This window comes from Anser brachyrhynchus (genome assembly GCF_964034855.1).
Source record: "Anser brachyrhynchus genome assembly, chromosome: 6".
Lineage (NCBI taxonomy): Eukaryota > Metazoa > Chordata > Aves > Anseriformes > Anatidae > Anser > Anser brachyrhynchus.
In genome coordinates this window covers 30,512,352-30,531,761 of record NC_137700.1, presented here as the reverse complement: position 1 = coordinate 30,531,761, position 19,410 = coordinate 30,512,352, and the positions used below count along the sequence as shown (strand labels likewise).

Genomic DNA, 19,410 nt, shown 5'->3' with positions numbered 1-19,410 from the left:
GAACTATAATCCTGGTGCTTAGAGTGGTCTGAAAGGAACAGAAACACTTAGCCTTGAACTTTTGTTCTGCTGCTGCTTCTTGTGCCTCTGAGGTACAAAACATACCTGTAAACTTATAATCCATCAAACTGACGTTCAAGGGCTAAAAAAAGAAACCCAAAAAGGGCACAGGCTTCATGTTCAATAGTGAGAAACTTGGGGTGGGCAAACCAGAAGATTGCAGTTGGCAATTGACAGGTTTTCGGAGACCGGCATTCCAGGTAGGTTGGTGTGAAACAGCTGCTTTCTTTCTCCCTCTCTTTCTTCCTCTTCCTCTCCTTCCTCCCCCTGAAAATACACTCTTGAATCAGAGGCAGCGCACCCGCAGGGCTTTAAAAGGGAGAGGGAAGGCGAGGTAACCCCATGAGTGGGTCGGGAGCTGGCCCCATAAGGGGGGCAGACCCGCTGGGCAGCTCGGGGTGAAATCCAGATGTCTTGGTGTTCCCCCCTGTCCTCCAGGGTCGCAAATCCCATACCTGCGTGTGCTGCAGGTGTGACGGCCGGCAAACCCAGGGCCCCATCACCCGCAGCCGCCCGGCCTTTGTCGGGTGCCCCCCAGCAGGGGCTGGGGGAGGGCTGGCGTGCAGCTCCGCTACACAGAGGCGGCACAATGCAAACAGACGTACTGCAGCACGCAGCTATGCAAATAGCTTCAGAGCACAGCACGTTTTCCGAGCGTTAATTGCTGCACCGCGACGGTCGCGTAGCAACAGCCCCGTGTGTCTCTGTGACAGCTCCTGCCCCTTGATTCCTCTGACACCTCCGTGACAGGCGGGGAAGGAGCAGGGAGCGGGGCAGCCCTGGGAAGGCCGGGCCTGGGGGGGTGGCTCGGGTGCTAGGATGCTCTTGGGACACCAGGGGCGATGGGAGACCAGGCAGCCGGGCCGAACCGGGCCGGCGTGGTGCAGGAGTGGGTGCAGCTCGAGTGGGAGCTCCCCTCACGACAGCCCGGTGTGAGGCCGGTGGCTGCAAAGGGCAAGGCCTGCCACCTCGCAGGCTCTGTAGGAAAAGCTGCAGACTGGGGTGCAGTTTTTGTCCCTCTGTCAAAGCACGTCCCCGTTTCCCATCCTCTGTGTTTCCCTGTTGGTCTTCGGTTCCCTCTGCACCTCCGTCAGCAGGACGGAGGGGCTGGTTGGGGCCCGGTGTGGCTGGGGGAGGCGCTTCGGGGCTGTGCTCGGTGCGCCTCTGATACCCAGAAAAACAGGGCACCCACATAGGGGCCGGCTGGGGAGGGAGCAGACGAGCTCAGGGTGAGGAACCCTGGTCCACATTTGGGCCCAGAGACACAAAACCAGAAAGCCCTGCAAGTAATGAGACTGCAGACCTGGCGAACGGTGCCGCTGAGGGCGAGACGGGTCTTCTAAGGACAAAGGGCATTGAGTCTTAATGGAGTCACCTCCTTTGTCAAGCAGGAAAGATATTTATCTCTGTTTTTCAAATTTACAGCTTAACAAGCTGCGTGTATCTCAGATTAACTCCTTGGAGCACGGTAGGGCAATAGGGTGGCGGTGAGAGCAAGGGGGCAATGCACGCTGAGGCCCTAGGAGCGGGGAGCGCAGGTCCCCGCTGTGGTGTGAGCGGGATGCAGGTCTCCTCCAGCCCCACACGCCTTGTCGCCTTCTCTCCTGGGAGAAGGGACTCAGTTTACAGAGAGCAACCACTTCCCCGTCCTCCGGCATCCCTGCGAGGCGGCGGGGGGGCCGGGCAGGGCCGCACCTCGGGCGGCTGCGGCTATAAATGCAGGCTGGCGGGGAAGATGGCTGCCACTCCCCGGAGCTGGGATTTGGGGCAGGTAAGGAGAAACCTGCCGCCATGCACCCGCAGCGGCAGGGGGAAGGAGCCGAGCGGCGACCTGCCTCCGAGCCCTCCTCTTCTCCTTCCTGGTGGCGCGGGGAAAGTTTTATCTCCATTGTTATCCCGCGGGGCGAGGGGAGGAGCTGGGCTGTGCGGGGATCCTCTCTGGCACAACCCTTCCCATGCAGGGCTCCGGAGAGGGGCCGGGGTGTACCTGAGCATTTTCATTTTAAATTCGCTCCAGGCGTTGCGAGCTGGCAGCGCCGGGTGGGACGAGTTGTGGCAGCTCCAGGGGGCACGCTTGCCAGCTTGCAGCAGTGAAGGGAGCCGGCTTGTTGCTGACCCAGCACCGCGTTCAGGAGGTGCTGGAGCACGTTTACCAAGCGTAATTTGCTTGGCCTTTCTGGGCGGTTTGGGGAAAACCCTGCCCAAGAAGCCTGAAGGGTAAAGCTTGAAACTTGGGCAGACAGGAAAGCCCAGGGCTGGCTAGCAGATGCTCGGAGCAGGTTGCTGGCGACAGCCTGGTGTTTCTGGGTGAAGAGGAGGCCAAGTGGCCAAGCCCAGAGCCATCCGTGGAAGCCGTCTCCTGGCCTTTGCTGAGTTTGGGAGCAGACCCCACGTTGCTGGAGGTGCCTCCAAGGCATGTGCCAGTCCCCAGCCAGCAGCGAGTCAGCACTGAGCAAGCATCAGGGGAGGACCTCTCAGAGGCCGGTTCCAGCACAGAGGCTGCCACCTAGCATGGCCATCCCACCCACATCCCTGGTTTTCTCTCCCCCCTCTCTGTTGTCAGCCTCAGCCAGCCTCCAGCAGGGACGGCAGCCGACACGGCTGCCCACCTCCCGCTGGATTTTTGGCCGCCGGCGCTGGGCGAGATGCGCAGCCCGCCAGTCGTCCACAGGAGCCGCAGCACCTCGCCAAAATCCTCCTTGAAATGCCACACAGTAGCTGGCGGCGGTGATTCACCAGCAGGGGTCAATGAGCCTCGTCAGCCTCCTGGGCGCTGCGCTTCCCCGTGCGTGGGAGCCGTGAGTCACCCCGGGAAGGGGAGCAGGGGGAACTGCTTCACTCCTCGGACGGCAGCGAGGTGCAAAGTGCAGCTGTTAGTCCAAAACCATGCTGGCAGAGGTCCCACAGGGATGGGGTGGGAAACGCCTGTGCTGCTGCTGGGAATGGGCATGGTTTTGGTAGCAGAGCCTGGCGCTGCGCTCCTCATAAGTTCGTGCAAACACCAGGTAATTATCCCGTAACCTCTCCACCAAGAAGTCCTAATTAATTGCCTGTGCCAAGCAGGTGAATGATAATCGCTTTTTTTATGAGGTAGCTAGTGGCAGTGATCCTGTAGCCAGCAGTGCTGTAGAGCTGCACTTTCTGGGTGACCACTGCAAGCTGCCAGTCAGACCGTCAGCTGCAGAGCGAATTCATTAAATGGCAGCAAACCAAAGGTCAGTGCAAATGGCAAGGCACTGCACCACGGGAGGGTGCATTGCTGCATGCATGTCCTGCAGGCTGGGAACCCTCCAAAATTTCTTCACTGATTACAGAGGAGGCTCAGATCTGCTCAGTTTGCCATAGACTCTTCCTTCTGCTACCTAGAAGGAAGCAGAATTTGCAGACGTAACAGCGGCTCAAGGTGTGTGGCTGCCCAGCTGGGCTGCTGCGCTGCTCCCACGGATCTGTGGTACGCAGATGGAGCATGCAGGTGCCTGCAGTTGTTTCGGTGCGTCCCAGAAGTGTTGGGCCTGTGCATGTTGCAAATCTGATCCTCACCAGGAAGTTCAGGTCTGCTCTGAGCGTGTCACATGGCGCCTACACGCTAGTGCTGCCTAGGGAGCCCTAGGCAGAAGTGCAGTTACGGGTCTTGCAGCAGTGGGAGACGAATGGAAGTGCAGTTCGTATCCTGCCAGCAATGTGCATACGTCCGTGTGTGTGCTGGGGACCGAAGGGGTAGCTGCCAACCTCCTGACAACGGGGTGCTTGATCTCACCTGGAGATGAGGCGAGTGGTACGCCTGGGTGGGAGGAGAAGGCTTGCTCCAGTTTTGCAGCATAAACTTCTGTTCCCGGGGACATGTTACTGATTGCTTCTCTCTTTGTCTCTCTAGTGAGGATGCAGCAGAGACAATAGCAATAGACTCTAACAATCAGCCGAGATCTCCACTGGAAAAGTTTATGGTCAGACTGTGTACACACCACCAGAAGCAATTCATTCGCGTGCTAAACGACATATACACTGAAGTACAACCGGATTCTGAAGGCCGGCAGTCGTCCGAATCCGAAAGCATGGAGGCCTCCACTTGTGGCTCTGGTTGTAGCCAGCGAAGCACTGAAAATCAGGATAAGGGTGCTACTTGTACTGAATCAAGGCCCCCTTCTTCCTCAGAGCCGGGACACTCAGGGTCTGATGGCCCCCTGCATGTCGCAGGACAAGCGCCGAAGCAGCCCACAGAGCTGAAATCCGTGGACAGAGCGGAGAGCCCCAGCCCTGCTTTGAGAAGAGACTTCTCTGACCCTCCCATTGCTCGACTTCGTTCTGCTAGCCCAAAGGACAGCTCCACCCAAGGATACCTCAGCACGTTGAACTCTTCCTCCTTGAATTTCCATCACCCTGCAAAGAGCCTGGAAGGGCAAGTTGCTGGACACGAGCAAGAAGCCGGTGTCAGAAAGTGCGAGGACAATAAAGAGCAGATAGCAGGTAAGACTCTAGTGGAAGGCTATATCTCTGTCAAAGTGGCGAATGTGAATGGCAGCGAGGACAGCTTAGACGGCTGTCTGGGCTCCCAGAAGAGCTCTTTCAGAGCCTTGCCGGAAGAGCCCTGGGATCCCGGCTTTGCAGTGAGCCCCCCTCGCCGAGCTGACAAGGAGAACACGTTGCAATGCGGCTCGAAAGCATCTTTGCACCAGGACCTAGACGCGAAAGAACAAGACGCGAGACCAAAGCCAGAAAACCACCTGCACGCCATGGCCAAGGGCAAGGCAGGCTGCCACCTGCACCCGGCCGACAAGGGCCCGCTCGACAAATCCAAAGAGGGCTGGCTGCCTGCCGGCACCGCGCCAGCCGCCCACCGGGCCCCCGGCGGGCACCCCCGCGCCAAGGCGGCCTCCCTCAGGTCCTCCCGCAAGAGCAAAAAGGCCTCGGGGCTGAGGATCAACGACTATGACAACCAGTGCGACGTGGTCTACATCAGCCAGCCCATCACCGAGTGCCATTTCGAGAGCCAGCGCTCGGTGTCGTCGCGCAGGACGGCGAGGAAGAGCACGCGGGGGTATTTCTTCAACGGGGAGTGCTGCGAGCTCCCGACCGTCCGCACCCTGGTGAAAAGCTCGCGGACGGAGGAGCGGGGCGGCAGCCCGGCGCTGCGAACAGAGGCGCTCGTAAGCACGAAGCCGGCTCTGGTGCTCTCAGGGGGTGGGTCGTCAGGGACGGGACGGGACGGGGAGAAAAGGGTTTCGCTCAGGCTCCTGGCCAAAGGAGCGCCGGCCAGCAGAGAGACGAAAGCGAGAGGCGACCTGGGCTGCGTCCAGCGGGAGCCGCGGGACATGAGGGTGCTGCGGTCGCGGGAAGCTGCCGTGGCCGTGCCCTTGTTCTCCCTCTCCGCTCCTCCCAGCCCGCAGAAGGAGGACAGCGTGGCTGGCTCGCCGCCCCCAGGCTCCCCCCGCAGCGAAGGGGCCGGGGACACGGCCGCCCTGGAGGCTGGTACGGATTCCTTCGGGGACAGCGGCTCCAAAGACGGCGGTGCCGTGCAGGCTGTGGGCTTTGCTGCCCTTCCTGCCGCTGAAGCAGCCACCAGGGAGGAAGGTTCCCCAGGCTTGGGCGTGCAAACTATTCCAGACCTCCCTGCCAGCCCAGAGCCGGGGTCTCCCCTGCAGCCCTCCGCTGCGCTAGACGCGGCACCCCTGGCCGGTGCTGGCCCGAGGGACCCTGCTGAGCTTCCAGACGCTGGCGGCGCAGAGCCCTGTCGCACGGAGCCCTCCCCACCCCCTCCAGACCTGCAGGCTCCTGAGCAGCCCCCTGCCACTGAGGGAGATTGTCCCCCAGAGCTCCCGGCCGCCTTCCAGTGCGTGGATGTGAACAAAATTGTCGATGCTACACCAGAAGCCGAACTACTGGGCATGCCGGGTGACAGCTCCCTTGATCAAGAGGAGGCTGTGCCAGCCAGCACAGCCCTCCCTGCAGTCTCAGAAGGGGAGGCAGCGCAGAACAACAGCCCGGCAGATGAAAAAGAGCCTGCTGAAGGGGAAGCACTGCCTGAACCTGATGGCTTGGAAACAACAGAGAAAGACTCTGTCTCTTCCAAAGACAGTCTAGACAAGAAGCGAAAGAAAGGAAGGAGAACGCTCGTGGCATCCGACCGGCGTCTCCGAAGCCAGCAGTCGCAGTCACCTGCCGAGGGCAGCGCTGAGGACGCTGGTTCTTCCAGCTCCGTGCAGCTTCCTTGCCTTCAGATCAAACTCTCCAAGAGTCCTGGCGCTAAGCGGTTCAAGAGAGAAGTGCACCTGGACGGGGCAGCGTCCATGCACTTCCCAAACGACTGCTTCCATAACGCGCTGCTCAAAACCAGCGAGGAGCCGAGTGCCGGCCAGGCTCCGGAGAGCATCACTGAGCAGCAGCCAGGTGAGGAGAACGGTGTCACTACCAGACAGACCTATAAAAGCATCTTAGCGAAAGAGACTGTGGCAGAGGGAGAAAATTCCTCTAAAGACGACCCCCCTGCTAACGGTGGCCAAAGTCAACCAGGCGAGATGCTGGAGATGTGTGTCCAGGCTGATGCTGAGAAGACAAGCATCCTCCTCCCCGCAGAAAGCAGCGTGCCTGCAGACGATGCAGAGCAAGCAGAGGTGAAGCCAGGTGATACCAGAACAAAGGAGGAGGAGAGCGCTGACAGCGCCATGGACACAGGAAAGCTGGAGAACTACGAGCCAGCGGCCAGCTCGCCTCCGTGTCCCAGCAGCAAGGCCAGTGGAAGCAAGCATCTTCCAGCGAAGGCTGCGAAGCCCAAAAAGTCAGCCCTGCAGTTTTATAACTTAAGACACACGCCCGCGCCCGCTGACACTGCAAAAAAGAGCACACCAGGGAAGGAGTCTGTGCAAGCAACCCCCAAACCGCGGGACGAGTGCAGTTCAGGGAATGACGACTCCCTGGCGCTGGAGGACGCAGACATGGCTGACAGCAAACCAAAGTTCATGGAGTGGTGTGCCGAAGAGGAGAACCAGGAGCTGATTGCCGAGTTCAATGCCCAGTACATGAAAGTTCAGAAGGGCTGGATTCAGCTGGAGAAGGAAGTGCAGCCAACCCCCAAGGTGAAGAACAAAGCTGACAAGCTGAAGGAGATTTGGAAAAGCAAGAAAAGGACACGGAAAAGTAGAGGGTCGCTGGAAGTTCAGAAGCTGTCTCCCGTCCAGATGCTGTTTATGAAGGCCTTCAAGCTGTCCGACATCTGCCAGTGGTTCCTGGAGACGACGGAGACCAGGTCTCTGGTGATTGTGAAGAAACTCAACACCCGTCTCCCGGGGGAGATCCCCCCCATCAAGGTCCCCATGCAGAAGTACTCCTCCTCCGGCCTCTACCCCAGCTCGCTGCAAGCCGAACGCTTGAAAAAACACCTCAAGAAATTCGCCGCCGCTACCCCGGCCCGGAACAACCTGAAGAACCAAAAGCTGTGGGCCAAAATCCGCGAGAACGCGGACAGAGCCGAGGCCGAAGAAGCCGGCGGGGCCGGCCAGCCGCCTCCCTCCGAACCCGGCCCCGAGGAGACGAGCCAGGACCGGAGCGTGGCGCCCACCCCCAGCCTGCCCACGCAGGCCAGCACCCGCATCCTGCGGAAATACTCCAACCTGCGGGGCAAGCTGCGGGCCCAGCACCGCGCCGCGAGGGCCGAGCGGAGGAGCGACGTCCCCGGCGAGCAGCCGGCCCTGGAGAGCAAACCCAGCCGCAAGAGCGTGTGCATCAACCCGCTGATGTCTCCCAAGCTGGCCTTGCAGATCAAAGCAGACGCCTTCCCGGCTAGATCCCCGGCGGTGGACGGAGCGGGGAAGGGGCGGAAGGGGAAGGGCAGGTGCCAGGAGGAGCCCTCGCCCAGGGCCGACCCGCAGCTCAGCAAGAAGAAGAGGACGCTGAAGGAGAGCGGGGGCACCCAGGAGCGCTCCGGCTCCGCCAGTAAGGACAAGCTGCCGGCCAAGAAGGCCGGTAAAATAAAACATTCGGAGGTTAGCGCCAAAGCCCCTGCCACCCGAAAGCAAACCGCCATGGAGAGGAGCAGTAAGCTTGCCAAGAAAATGTCTCTGAAAGAGAAGAGAGCCCCGAAAAGGCAGCTAGAGAAGGTGCGGCTCCCCGTGCGGAAGGGCAAGGAGAACACGAGCCGGCGGGCCGTGCTACCCCCCAGCCACGAGGAGCTGGCCAAGTCCCCTCGGCAGAAGCCCCTCGGGGAGTCCTCGACGCGGTCGCAGAAGATGGCCAACAAGAAGCCCGGCGGTGCGAAAACCCTGACGAGGTCCATGAAGAAGATGCAGGAGAGCAGCGGGGCGCAGGGCAAGAGGAAGCTGCGGGCGAAAGTTGACTGTTCGCACAGCAAGCGCTCGCGCCTGGACACGAAATAGCGAAGAACCGGTAGCCATGTACAAAACTGTTGTATAGTAGTAACCCTTTACCATGCATTAACTAAAGCTGCTTTTATAAGCTGTTGCAAGCCTTTAAAAATCCGCAGTTACAGGATAACGCCCGTGATTTTAGGCATCAGGAGATGTGTCTCGGACAGAGAAGAGGTCAGCCTGTCTGTCTCTGCTGTTCAGAAGGAAGTTTCTGCAGTTTGAACGTTCCCTGGGTTTTTTACCTCGGAACCAGGCAGTTTTAGTTAAAAGTACAGTGCCTTATTTATCACTTTAAAAATAAAAATAAGAAGCTCGTCTGTGTGATTTGGAGGCTTGCGTTTTATACTTGAGGCACAAGCACTTGTACTGTAGCAGAAAGAAAACCACCTTTGTGCACATGAAGTAGCTTTCGGCAGCCTTTCGGTGCACGCAAACATTTCCCTTTCCTTCAGCGTCCTACTTCTGTCTGTCTTCTTAGTGGCATTTAAAGCAAAACCAAAACTCATTTTCCATCAGTGAGGGAGAGAAAGGTGAATCTGTCATTCGTCGGTTCGTTCGTAGCAGCTGCTGGTGTCCCGTTCTGTTACCTGCAGACAAGTATTAACTAGTGACTCTGCTTCTGGCCCCCGGCCCCGCTCCCCCCGCACAGCCGTGGGGCAGGGAGGTCCCGGTCACAGCGTGGTGGCAGAGGAGATGCTGCCCTGTCCCTGGGGCACACGGGGCGTGCTGGGCTGTATCCGTCTCCGTTTGTGCTGGCTTTGGCACGAGCCGGCCCCGCTGTGCCCCGGTGCTGGGCAGAAATCCTTCCCCATCAGCCCTTTGCTGCGTTTGGGTTGGTTTCGTGGTCTCTGGCAGCATGCTCGGTGCTCGGCTGAAGGCTGAACCTTTTTACAGACCCACATCCTTCTGGTGCTGGTGCCCTGCGGAAGGGGAGCCCTGTCCCTGGCAGCGCGTCCACGTGCGCTGGTTGCGCAGCGCCCTCCTAAGCCTGGATTTGCAGCCTTTGGCGCGAGGTTGAGAGAAGGGGCTGGCTTGAGTGTAGTCTTTGCTGTAGTTTGCATTTCATCCTTGTATGAACAAGGTGTGGTCGTTTCGCCCTTGCTCGTGTCTCGAGGCTGTGCAGCGTGGAAGCGCTCAGCCCGGCTGAGCCGGTCCCTCTCCTGCACACTCCCATGCTGGGCTCCTCTGCAAACCTGTGCAGCAGGTGTAGGAGCCAGCTGGGCGTCTGGCGTGGAGGAACGGGTCACCAGTGCCCGGCACCTCGGGGGAAGGCTTGTTCACAATGCACAATGCTCGGCGGCTGGGACTGGGCCGCTTCAGTCTGCGTGCACCCAGCGGGTCCTGCTCGGCCGCCGCGTTTCGATGGCTTTGCCTGCACCTTGCTGCTGCACGAGGTCTCTTTGCATGACTCCCATCGTCAGCCTCCTGTGCAGCCAGCAGCACTGCTGCAAGGGGCATTGCTTTTCACGTTTCACACTGATCCCAAATCCTGTGGAAAGCAGCTAATTGTCTCCAAATCTTTCATGGTACCCATGTAGTACAGAGGACGGAGCGAGGCGTTGGAGATGCGCACGCCCTTTGCAGAGCACCCCGGCTCCCTTGCAGGTGTTCCCTTCCCCCAGTGCTGGCGCGCACGAGTCTGCCGCACGTTTTTCTCTTACTATGAAATGGCTGATATAAAAAAAAAAAGATCCTTTACCTTTCCTTTGAATCATGAAAGGGTAAGTTAACTCTCTGAACAGTGATGAAGTGATTAAATCTAGCCTGTCAGTCCCTGTACAGATTAATACAAAGTTATCTATTACTTTAATTTTTACTGCATGGATTAAATATGTCAAACATTCCATCAGAAAAGGTTTAAAAGCATTTCAGGAGAGGTGTGAGGCAGGAGGGCACTGCTGGCAGTCAAACGACTGCTCCGTACCTTCCTCACAGGTTCTCTCTCCCGCTCGCTTCTCTGCCTGCATCCGCATCTTCCTCTTCCTCTGGCTGGGGCAGCTGCTGCACAGACACGCGGCTCTGGCGTGCCTGAGCCCCCGTTCTCCCTCAGAATTTCCTCCCTCGTGTGCTGTATTTAATTTTTCACCGACTTCCACTGGCGCATGCAGGCGTCCTGCTTTCCATCGTCCGCGCTTCTGGGAGCAGGAGCCACGCTAGGATGAGAGCTCCACGAAGCTGTCAGAAGGCAGGAGCGAGGTGGGGCCGGCCTGGCCCTGGCCACACTGGGCACCACGTAGGCATCATGGTCGGAGCCCCAGCAGCTCGTCCCAGCTCTGGTGGCCTTGACCCAGCAGCTCTGCCTGTCCCTGGGGACGTTGGAGGGCTCGTCAAGCTGTGGCTTTCCCACTCGAAGGGTAACGCTCCCAAAATCTGTGCGAAGATGCTACTGACTTGTAACAGGAGCTGGGCTGTGCCTAGGAGGTGTAAATCTGAATTTCTGTACCTCTTGCTGATGAAACAGAGGTGCGTGTGTGTGTGCATGCTGCACAGTCTTGGTTATGCCGAGGACTGGGAGCAGCCGGGGCCGTGGGGCACCTGGCGAGGCGGCAGAAGGCTGGCTCTTCCTTTTAATTTAAAAATTACAGCTTTTGACTTGAGGAATAAGGGAAGCCAAGGAGTGGGTTACGTGCAGCCATCGCCTGTGGCTGGGTTATTGCAGCAAGCACTGTGGGCATGACCCAGCCCAGGTTGAGGTGGGCACACCGGTGCTGTATTGCAAGCTCTCTGAATTGCAGATTGGTGCAGGCACTTGGGTTACCAAGCCACAGATGGTCCTCTTCTCTAGAAAAGCATATTAAGGCTTCCTGCTCGGAGGAAACTCCAGCTCCGTGCCAGCCTGCCTTCCTTGCTGCCTCTGCCCTCGGGAGATGCCGTCCCTGGCCCTTCTTCGTCTCCTGTGCACGTTCTCATGCTGACACCAGTTGTAGCTTCCAGGTCTTGCAGGCGGTGAGCCTTGCATTTAACATGCCTCGCACCTGCTTTTGTGAGTGCTGTATTTTGGGGGAGGAAGGAGGAATGCTTTAATTTCCTAATAGATTAAAGGGTCTGCATGCAAGGCGGCCACCCGGCAGGCTGGCATTGCCTGGGTAACTCCATTCTTTTCCTCAGTGCTCAGATGTGAACTGTTGCTCCTTTTCTTCCAAACAGCCTTCGTGTTGCAGCCGGTTGCCCCTGGCCGTGGCTGAGGCCATGCTCTGCTTGTTTCCCTCCGTCCCGCGGTGAGGCATGCGGTGAGGAGCGCTGCTGAGGCGTGGCCCCTGCCTTACAGCAGCGTCTTTCCAGTAAAAGCAGCTTTTACGCAATGAAACGGATGCACGGGGAGTTGCAGATGATCTTAATGAATGGAAGAAAACGAGCAGCGTGACTTATTGCCTTATTCCACACGGGCATCCACTGCGTCCTGGTTTGCTCAGGTGCAGAGCTGCCCATGGGCACTGCCGCAGTGCCCTCCTCAGCCCCACAGCCTCACTGCGCTCCTGCTCCGTGCCACCCTGCTCACTCCCTCATTTCAGGAGGAGCCAAGTGCTGTTACCTCTGCTGCCCCTTTGGCTTCTGATCATATTCCTGAAACTGTTTTCCATCCCGGCTCCTCAGTCCGTAGATCAGGAGCAGCATCTTTCTAGCCCTGCATCTCCACAGACATCCTTGGTGTCCCTCTGCAGCCGGGTCCCCTCTTTCCTTTGCTCGGTCATCTTCTCCCTCACCGTGTCATTGGCAGCTCTGGGTCTTCACGCTCCATGTGGCTGGGAGCTCTTCTCATGTGGCCTCCAGAAAGGGCTGGCCTGGCTAGGTTTGCTGCGCTGAGTCAAACTTTATCTGTCGGGCATGTGTCCGTGATGCTCGAGGGCTGCATCCAGAGCAGCTCGAGCCCAGGACGGCTCCTTCCACCTGCAGCTGTTAGACGTCCAGCAACGACATCCCTGCGGTCGGTTCCTCTGCTGTCGGGTGCGTGCTGTATACCCCAGATGTGCAGTGTCTGTATTCCTCACTAGTGAGGTCACTTTCACGTGGGTGCAGCGTGTGGCCGTGTTGCTCTGCAAGCCCTGCCGTGCTACGTATTCACAGCAAACTTTCTCCCAGGAGCCATCTAGCAGAAGCTGACTCTTTCAAGCAAGCTCTCTGCTGCATCACCGGTCGTCCCCTCGGGCCAGGACAGCAAGGTGACCCCGTCCCCGGGAGCAGCTCAGCCTCCTGCCCGCGCGCAGCAAGCAGAGCGCAGCCTGGCCCGCGTCCCAGCCGCTCGCCGGCACCTCCGCAAACCTCCGCCGGTGTTTCCGAAAGCTCTGCCAGCTCCCGGGAACCTCCCGGGAAACAGAGAGGCGATCTCAGAAGGACACGGATTTACTGCTGCCCTGCTCTTAAGACTTGCTAATGGACAGTTTCTCTCTCCAGCTCGTGTTCTTTCAGCCTGACAGCTGCAGTCCCGGTTCAAGGAGACTGAAAGCCACGGTGGGAGGCAGCGGTGGGGCCTCTGCCCTCCCCATCGCCCGAGGCCACCAGCCCGGTCCCGGGGGTCCCGCAGCTCAGGTCCTGCCTTCGGAGGGTGCGCGAGTGAGGCAGGGGCAGGCCGGTTCCCCCGCCAGGGAACACCACTGACGCTTTTCTCGTAGCTGTAGGTTTTTGAGCAAACCATGAGGGTATGGTTCCCCGGCACCGCGCGCGTCCCCCGTGTGTTGTAGCGTCCGTTCAGCCCATCCTTTAGCTCGGTGGTTGTGAAATGAATCCATCTGTTCTAAGATGTTCTCAGGAGTTCTTGTTTGTATTAAGATCACCCCTAGGCTTAGCGGAAATCACGGTCCCCGGCTCTCCTCGTCCCCTCCCTCCCCCCTGGACCCCCTCTGGTTTGAGAGCACTTCCACCCCTCCCCGGGGGCCGCGGGGGCAGCTGGCGGTTTTGATTCAGGGCACGTTGGCAGCTTCGGGGCGGCCGGAGACGTCGAGAGGCACCCGGGCGGCTTTCGCGGCGTTGGCTCGCCCGCCGGTCCCTCGGACCGCATTGCTAGCCAATGTTTTCTAAGTCTGTTTGTAAGAGTACCTAATTTTAAAATGAAATGTGAATATATATTATGTGTAGGTGCCATGTAAGATAGTGTTGTGCTAGGCGGCAGGATGCTAACCTACTTTTTAAGCTTTTGGGGCAGGAAAAAGCGTTTTTCTCTCACTTCTTACAGATCTAATATTGTAAATAGTTTTTGTTTTTTTTATATATATTTATTTCATGGGCTTTCCACAGGTTCTTGTTCTGACTGGTGTTGGTTGGCGGGGGGGTCTCCCAGCTCGTGCCGGGGGCGCAGCTTGCCGCGACCAGAGGGCTGGCTTATGGCGGGGGGTGGGATGGGGGGAACGGGGCTGGGGGGTGGTGGGGGGGGGAAACGGGACGGTGATGGTGTTGGGTTGGTTTTTGTGTCGCATCAGCGTTGAAGCATTAACTCTTCATCTCAGTTGTGATGATGTCAGAGCCGGCCGGAGGCCACGGGGAGGCAGCGAGCTGCCATGGCCGGCCGGGAGGGCCGGGGGTCCCCAGGGCGGGGGGCACTGCAAGCAATAAGATTTGTAGTAATAATGTCTGCTTGGATGACGGGGGGCTCGGTGGAAAGAGCTTGGGGGGGTGTGGGGGGTCTCCGATGGGCGAGACGGGGGTCTCAAGGAGAGAGAGATGCTGCCGGACCCTCGGAGCCCCCCGGACGGCCGGGGCAGAGCGGGCAGTTGCCGACAGCCGAGCCAGCTCCGGGAGGCCGTTTGCCTACTTGCTTGCCGTTCTGCAGTTTTTATTCTCCTTCTAGGGGGGTTGAGGTCGTTTGCGTGTTCGTTTTTTTCCCCAAGTGTGCGTGGATTTTTTCTTGCTGTTTTTCTGTGTGTGTGTGTGTTCTGGTTTTTAGCCCCGTTTGTCTGGGCGTGCGCCCTGGCTGCGCCCCGGCCCGTGAGCAGGGTCAGCCCCGCGTTTGTGGTGACAGGTCCCTAATTTCGGGGGGCAGGGTGGGCTGTGCACTGGGCTCCTGGCCCTGCAGGGTTCCCACGAACCCCATGCATCCTTCGCCCTTGGAACAGTTATGTGGAAAAACAAAGAAAAAAAAAGGAAAAAAAAAAAGCGTAATAAAATAAACCCACCAACCCAGTGCGTTTTTTTCTCTTTAAGATACTCAGCGTTTAACTATTAGTTCCACCCCGATAGCAAACGTTTTTTCCTTCACCTGTGTCTGCTTCCCTGGGAGAGTCTTGTCCCTCTGTTTGTTCCTATATGAATTTTAGACACTGATCTGAAAAGTCCTCCTGTCCGGTACTGTATGTTTGAGCCTAACCAATGTGAACTTGACAGAACAGCGATGGGAAATGGCAGCTGGTGACTGCACGCGGGGGACTGCGTTCCCGTGTGCTCCGGGTATCGGGAAGTACTGCGTCTTGCTTGGAGAAAATGAACTGTCTGCTGTGAATTATTGGTTGGAAATGTTGAGAGGGGTTTCCATTAGATAATGTTTACATACCTCACCTGACGAACCTTTGAAAGTGTATATAAAAAAAAATAAAATAAAATTATATTAAGTTGCTTTAAATCAATATGTATAGCTATAAGAGCTGGGTCATTTGAACTTTGACTATGTATCAACTCTCTAAATGTTGACATTTTGTGAACTCTGTGCTCCTGTCTTTTATTTCATACTAGACTATCGAGGAAGCTGTGTTCTTGTTACAGGTAAAAGGTCCCTGACTCAGATTTGAACTCCTCAAGGACTCCCACCACCTTGTTTTCTTTTATTCCTCCATTGTTGATATTCACCCTATGAGCTTTCTAAAGGTCCGTATTTTATTGCAGCTTATTAAACGTTTCTTTGATATCAAAGTTGGTTTGCTGTGATAACTGGGCGAAGGAGCGGGGTGGCGTGCTCCAGCTCGCCACGAGCAGTGCAAGCCCTTGGTGCCTGCCTGGTGCCACGGCACAGCCGTGTGCTTTTGTTTGCACAAATAACCCTGGCTGTCCCCAGAGACAGGGAGCAGCCCCAAAAGCCGTGGCCGGGGCTGCTCCAGGAGCTGCAGGTCCCCACTTTGCCCGTGCTGTCCCCACGCTGTGCCACCACCTCTCGTGCCCAGCCCGTGCTGTCCCCCCCCGAAAGACGAGGCTGGGGCTCTGAATGAATCAATGTCATGTTCACGTGGAAGACAACATAGACAATACCGAACATCTCCTAAAACAATACAGCCTCTGCCAGCGAAAGGATGCTCAGCGCCGCCCTCCCCAGCCTAGTACAAACCAGCGTCTTCAACAGTGACACACACAAACCCCACGGGCCAAACAAAGCCACCGTCATTTTCCTGCCCAGTAGCATCTGTAAACAAAAAGAAAACAGCATTTGTTGACCCCGAACATATAAAAATACTATAACAAAATGAAATACAAATATATATTAGAATCTGTAAGTATTCTGTATAAAGAGATACTTTAGCGGTTAGCTTACAGCAAGAACAAAAACACAACACAACCAAGCCCCGGCCGGGCCACGGGCAAAATGAGAGGCGTCGCGGCTCCGCCGTGCAGCAGAGGGGTGCTGGTGGCAGCGACGTCCCCGCAGCGGTGGGCTTGTCCTGGAGGCCAGCGGCGAGCGGGGACGGCGACGGCACCCATCGGCCGGCTGCACCCCGTGCGGATCCGAGGCCAACGCGCTGGTGTGATGCGATGGAGAGAATCGGGGCTGCAGCCCTGGGAGGGGTTGGTCCGCCCGGGTGACGTGGTGATGCCCTGCCATGGGTGCGTGTGGGGTCCCAGGTGGGGCTCGCATCATCCTTGGCCCCCGTGGCCGTAGAAGCAAGGCTGCCGCAGAGGTCGGGGTGCGCGGTGCCCCTGGTGCTGTGCCAACCCAGCGTGTCCTCCGGCACCACCGGCTTCGCAGAGCTGCTGCCCGGCACCGGCAGCTCCCACCTGAGTCCTGGTGGGACCTGTGCCGGCAGCTGTGGCACCTCTAGGCTTACCACCGCCTCAGGCACCTTCAGCATCCGTAAGGCTCGAGCCCTGGCAATCGGCATCGCAAACCTGTGTGCCAACAGCCTCCGAAGGGACGCCCTAAGCAGGGCACCAAGGGTTCCCCCCAGCGCTAAGGGCACAGTGCTGGCCCGGCTCGCAGCCTGCCCCAGCAGTGGGTGCAGCCCAGGTAGGGCTGGGGATGTGGGGTGGGGGCAGCACCGCCTCCCCCTACACACAGAGCAATGGGGAGAGGGTCCCAGAGCCCCGTTCCCCCCCAGTGTGTATGGGGCAGGGCTGGCACTGCGCACCAGGCACTGCACAGTGACGCCAGGACCCCCATGGGTGTCTGCAGCCCACTGCCCGTGCCCCTGGGTCCATCCTGCTCATGTCCCCAGTGCTACTGAGCTACCCACCCCCGGGCACCGCAGGGCACCTGGCTCTGGGGGCTGCTGCTGTGGAGTTGGGGTCATTTGGAGCGCCCTGGGCTCCAGCACCCCAGCCCTAGTGCCATGGGGCTGGGCACGCTGCTGGCTGCACGATGGTGGGTCCACGGCAGGGAGGGGTGCTGGGGCCCAGGGGTGCTGGCTGCGGTGCACGGCCCCCCCCTGCCAGCCCTGGCTTGCCATGGCACACGAGGCTCTGCAGCACCAGGTCCAGCACAAAGTGTTGCAAAGCCCCCAGCTGGACACAAGGGACTGGGCTGCTTGTGGGGGGACACGCAGTGGGAACACATGCTCCCCTCGCCAGGGGAGAAGGCAGAGAGACAAGGGGAGAGCAGGCATAGGGGCAGAGCAGCCAGGCACAGCTCCCACATCGGATACACGTGTGTAGCTGCAGTTCTTAAAAAATTCTCTATCTACACATTTGTTTTGTGTTTTTTTTTCTTTTTTTTTTTCCTTTTTTTTTTCCAACCCTCTAGATGCAACACATCTACCCTCCTCCAGACCCGCCAGGCTGGCCGGGCTCCTCCGAGAAACGTGGACGGGGTTTCGGAAACGTCCTGGCCCGTGGCCGCAGGGCTGCGGGGCGAAGCAAGGTCCTGGCGCCGGGGGCTCCCCGCCGCCCCCCCCGGTGTCCGCAGCAGCCCCTGCGCCCCGGCCCTCACAGGCACTGGCTGCAGCCACACTTGCTGGGCTTCTCCACCTCCTCCACGAAGGTCGCGCCGTTGCTGCACTCGAAGGCGTATTTTCGGCGCCGTGGCCGCAGCCCGGTGCAGCAGCTGGCACCGGTGTCACCGCCGCAGGCACCCCGGCACTGCACCCAGGCCACCGGCCGCGTGGTCTGGCAGATGGCGTAGCCCCGCTGCACCTGGTGGTAGTCCCGCACCGGCTCCCCCCGGCACTCGAGCTCTGCAGGACAGCGGGACTCAGCCGGGCGCGTGGTCCCCCTGGCACCGCCACCCTGGCTCCCGCTGCCCCGCCACCTACCTTGGTCGCACAGGGCCCCGGTGTAGCCGCTGTGGCACTCGCAGGTGGGTTGGCCACCCGGGGCGAGGCGGCAGCGGCCGTGGCGGCAGGGCAGGAGGCGGCAGGGGTCGGGCGGCGCGGCCGGCTGGTTGCACAGGGCGCCCTGGTAGCCCTGGTGGCACTGGCAGCTGTAGGAGAGGGCGTCGAGGGGCAGGCACAGCCCGTGCACACACCTGCGGGCACCCACGGCCGTCAGGTGCCTGCTGCGTGGCACAGCACAGCACCGACATGCACGGCACGGTGGCGCCGGCACGGGTATGGCACGGTGCAGGTGTGACATGGCACGGCCACCGCGTGGCAATGGCTGGGCCACTTGCGGTGGGGCAGAACCGGTGCCGTGGGGCAGCCGGCGGGGCGGGGGCACTCACTTGTGCCCCTGGCAGGGGCCGCCGCGGGGCTGGTCGCAGTGGGGCCCGTCCCAGCCGGGCTCGCAGTGGCAGACGGGGCCGTGCGTGCCGGCGGGCTGGCAGATGCCATGCAGGCAGTAGAGCTTGCGGCAGGGCTCGCAGCCCGGCACCACGCCGGGCGTCATCCGCGTCTTGGTGAAGTCCTGCAGCTCGTTGTTGATGTAGAGGTTGCGGATGCACCCGTGGAAGCTGGTGCCGTTGAGGAGCTGCCAGAGGCGGAAGGCGGCCGAGTTGACGTCCACGGGCATCCCTGGGGAGAGCGGGGCCGTCACCGTGTGCCCGGCCACCCCCTGCCACCCCCAACACCCTGCTGACCCCGTACCTCCCACGTAGAGTGGGGCCTCGCTGTTCAGCGTGTAGTGCTTGCCCGAGTTGTCCATGGTCATGGGGCTGCCGCCGTCGATGGAGAGGTTCACCATCTGGTCGAAGGTCACCAGCTCCACGGTGTGGAACTGCCCGTCGTTGATGGTCTCGGCGCTGGCAGGGAGGGCCGTGTCACCGGGGCGCGCCCTGTCCCCCCGGTGTGGCACCGTGCCCGCGCAACGGGGTCGGGGCCGCGGGGAGCAGGGACGGCCGGTACCTGTATATGGCCGAGCTGGGGTGGGTGCCAGGGTCGTAGCTGACCCTGACGTGGCCCTGGTACAGCTCCACGGCCATGTGGTCGCTGTCGCCGTTGTACAGCAGGATGCCATTGCCCTCAGCCGTGGAGACCTGGGGGTGGGAGAGGTGGGACCCCGTGCCCCACAGCTGCCCCCTGTTACCCTGCGTGGCCCCGCACCCTCACCTGCAGGGTGATGTTGGCCCGGGGCCAGTCCTGCAGGTCGGTGAACTGCAGGTACGTGTCGCGGTCCACGAAGTTGACGCTCAGCAGCTTCTCGCACTTGGGGCCGCCGAAGCCGGGCAGGCACTGGCAGAGGGCGCGGGCGCCCCGCTCCACGCAGGCGGCCCCGTTCTGGCACTCGGCTCGCTCGCAGGGGCCGGGCTGGCCGGCGGCACGGGGCAGCATCTCGCACAGCTGCCCGCTGCGGGGCCGAGGGCGCGCTGGGCACGGGGCTGGGAAACCTCCCTCCCCGTCATCCCCCGTCCCACGGGATGCTGGCAGCACCCACCCATGTTGGGGTCCCCCACCTGCCCTGCCCGGTGCCAGCAGCACCAGGGGGACATGAA

General features: G+C 59.8%; 2 protein-coding genes across 5 annotated transcripts in view; one reads left to right on the top strand and one right to left on the bottom strand.

The window, feature by feature from the left end:
* The first annotated feature begins 30 nt into the window (after window positions 1–30).
* On the top strand, window positions 31–14,553 carry LOC308197012 (uncharacterized protein). Of its 2 annotated transcripts, none has more exons than XM_080596797.1 (2): window positions 31–260; window positions 3,935–14,553. In XM_080596797.1, exon 2 carries the CDS (start codon window positions 4,002–4,004, stop codon window positions 8,424–8,426), a length of 4,425 nt encoding a protein of 1,474 aa, XP_080452923.1. In that variant the 5' UTR covers window positions 31–260; window positions 3,935–4,001; the 3' UTR covers window positions 8,427–14,553. The 2 variants fall into 2 exon arrangements, with proteins under 2 accessions (XP_080452923.1, XP_080452924.1); XM_080596798.1 differs by lacking the exon at window positions 31–260 and adding an exon at window positions 272–1,831.
* SLIT1 (slit guidance ligand 1) overlaps window positions 13,865–19,410 on the bottom strand; it is a 47,913-nt gene continuing 42,367 nt past the window's right edge. For all 3 annotated transcript variants that reach the window (XM_080596796.1, XM_080596794.1, XM_080596795.1), the window contains exons 32-37: window positions 19,028–19,265; window positions 18,824–18,954; window positions 18,566–18,720; window positions 18,205–18,493; window positions 17,798–18,009; window positions 13,865–17,719 (exon numbers count right to left, since the gene is read on the bottom strand). In XM_080596796.1, coding sequence (XP_080452922.1) covers window positions 17,472–17,719; window positions 17,798–18,009; window positions 18,205–18,493; window positions 18,566–18,720; window positions 18,824–18,954; window positions 19,028–19,265 — 1,273 coding nt within the window. In that variant the 3' untranslated portion in view covers window positions 13,865–17,471. The remainder of the gene's footprint in view (window positions 17,720–17,797; window positions 18,010–18,204; window positions 18,494–18,565; window positions 18,721–18,823; window positions 18,955–19,027; window positions 19,266–19,410) is intronic.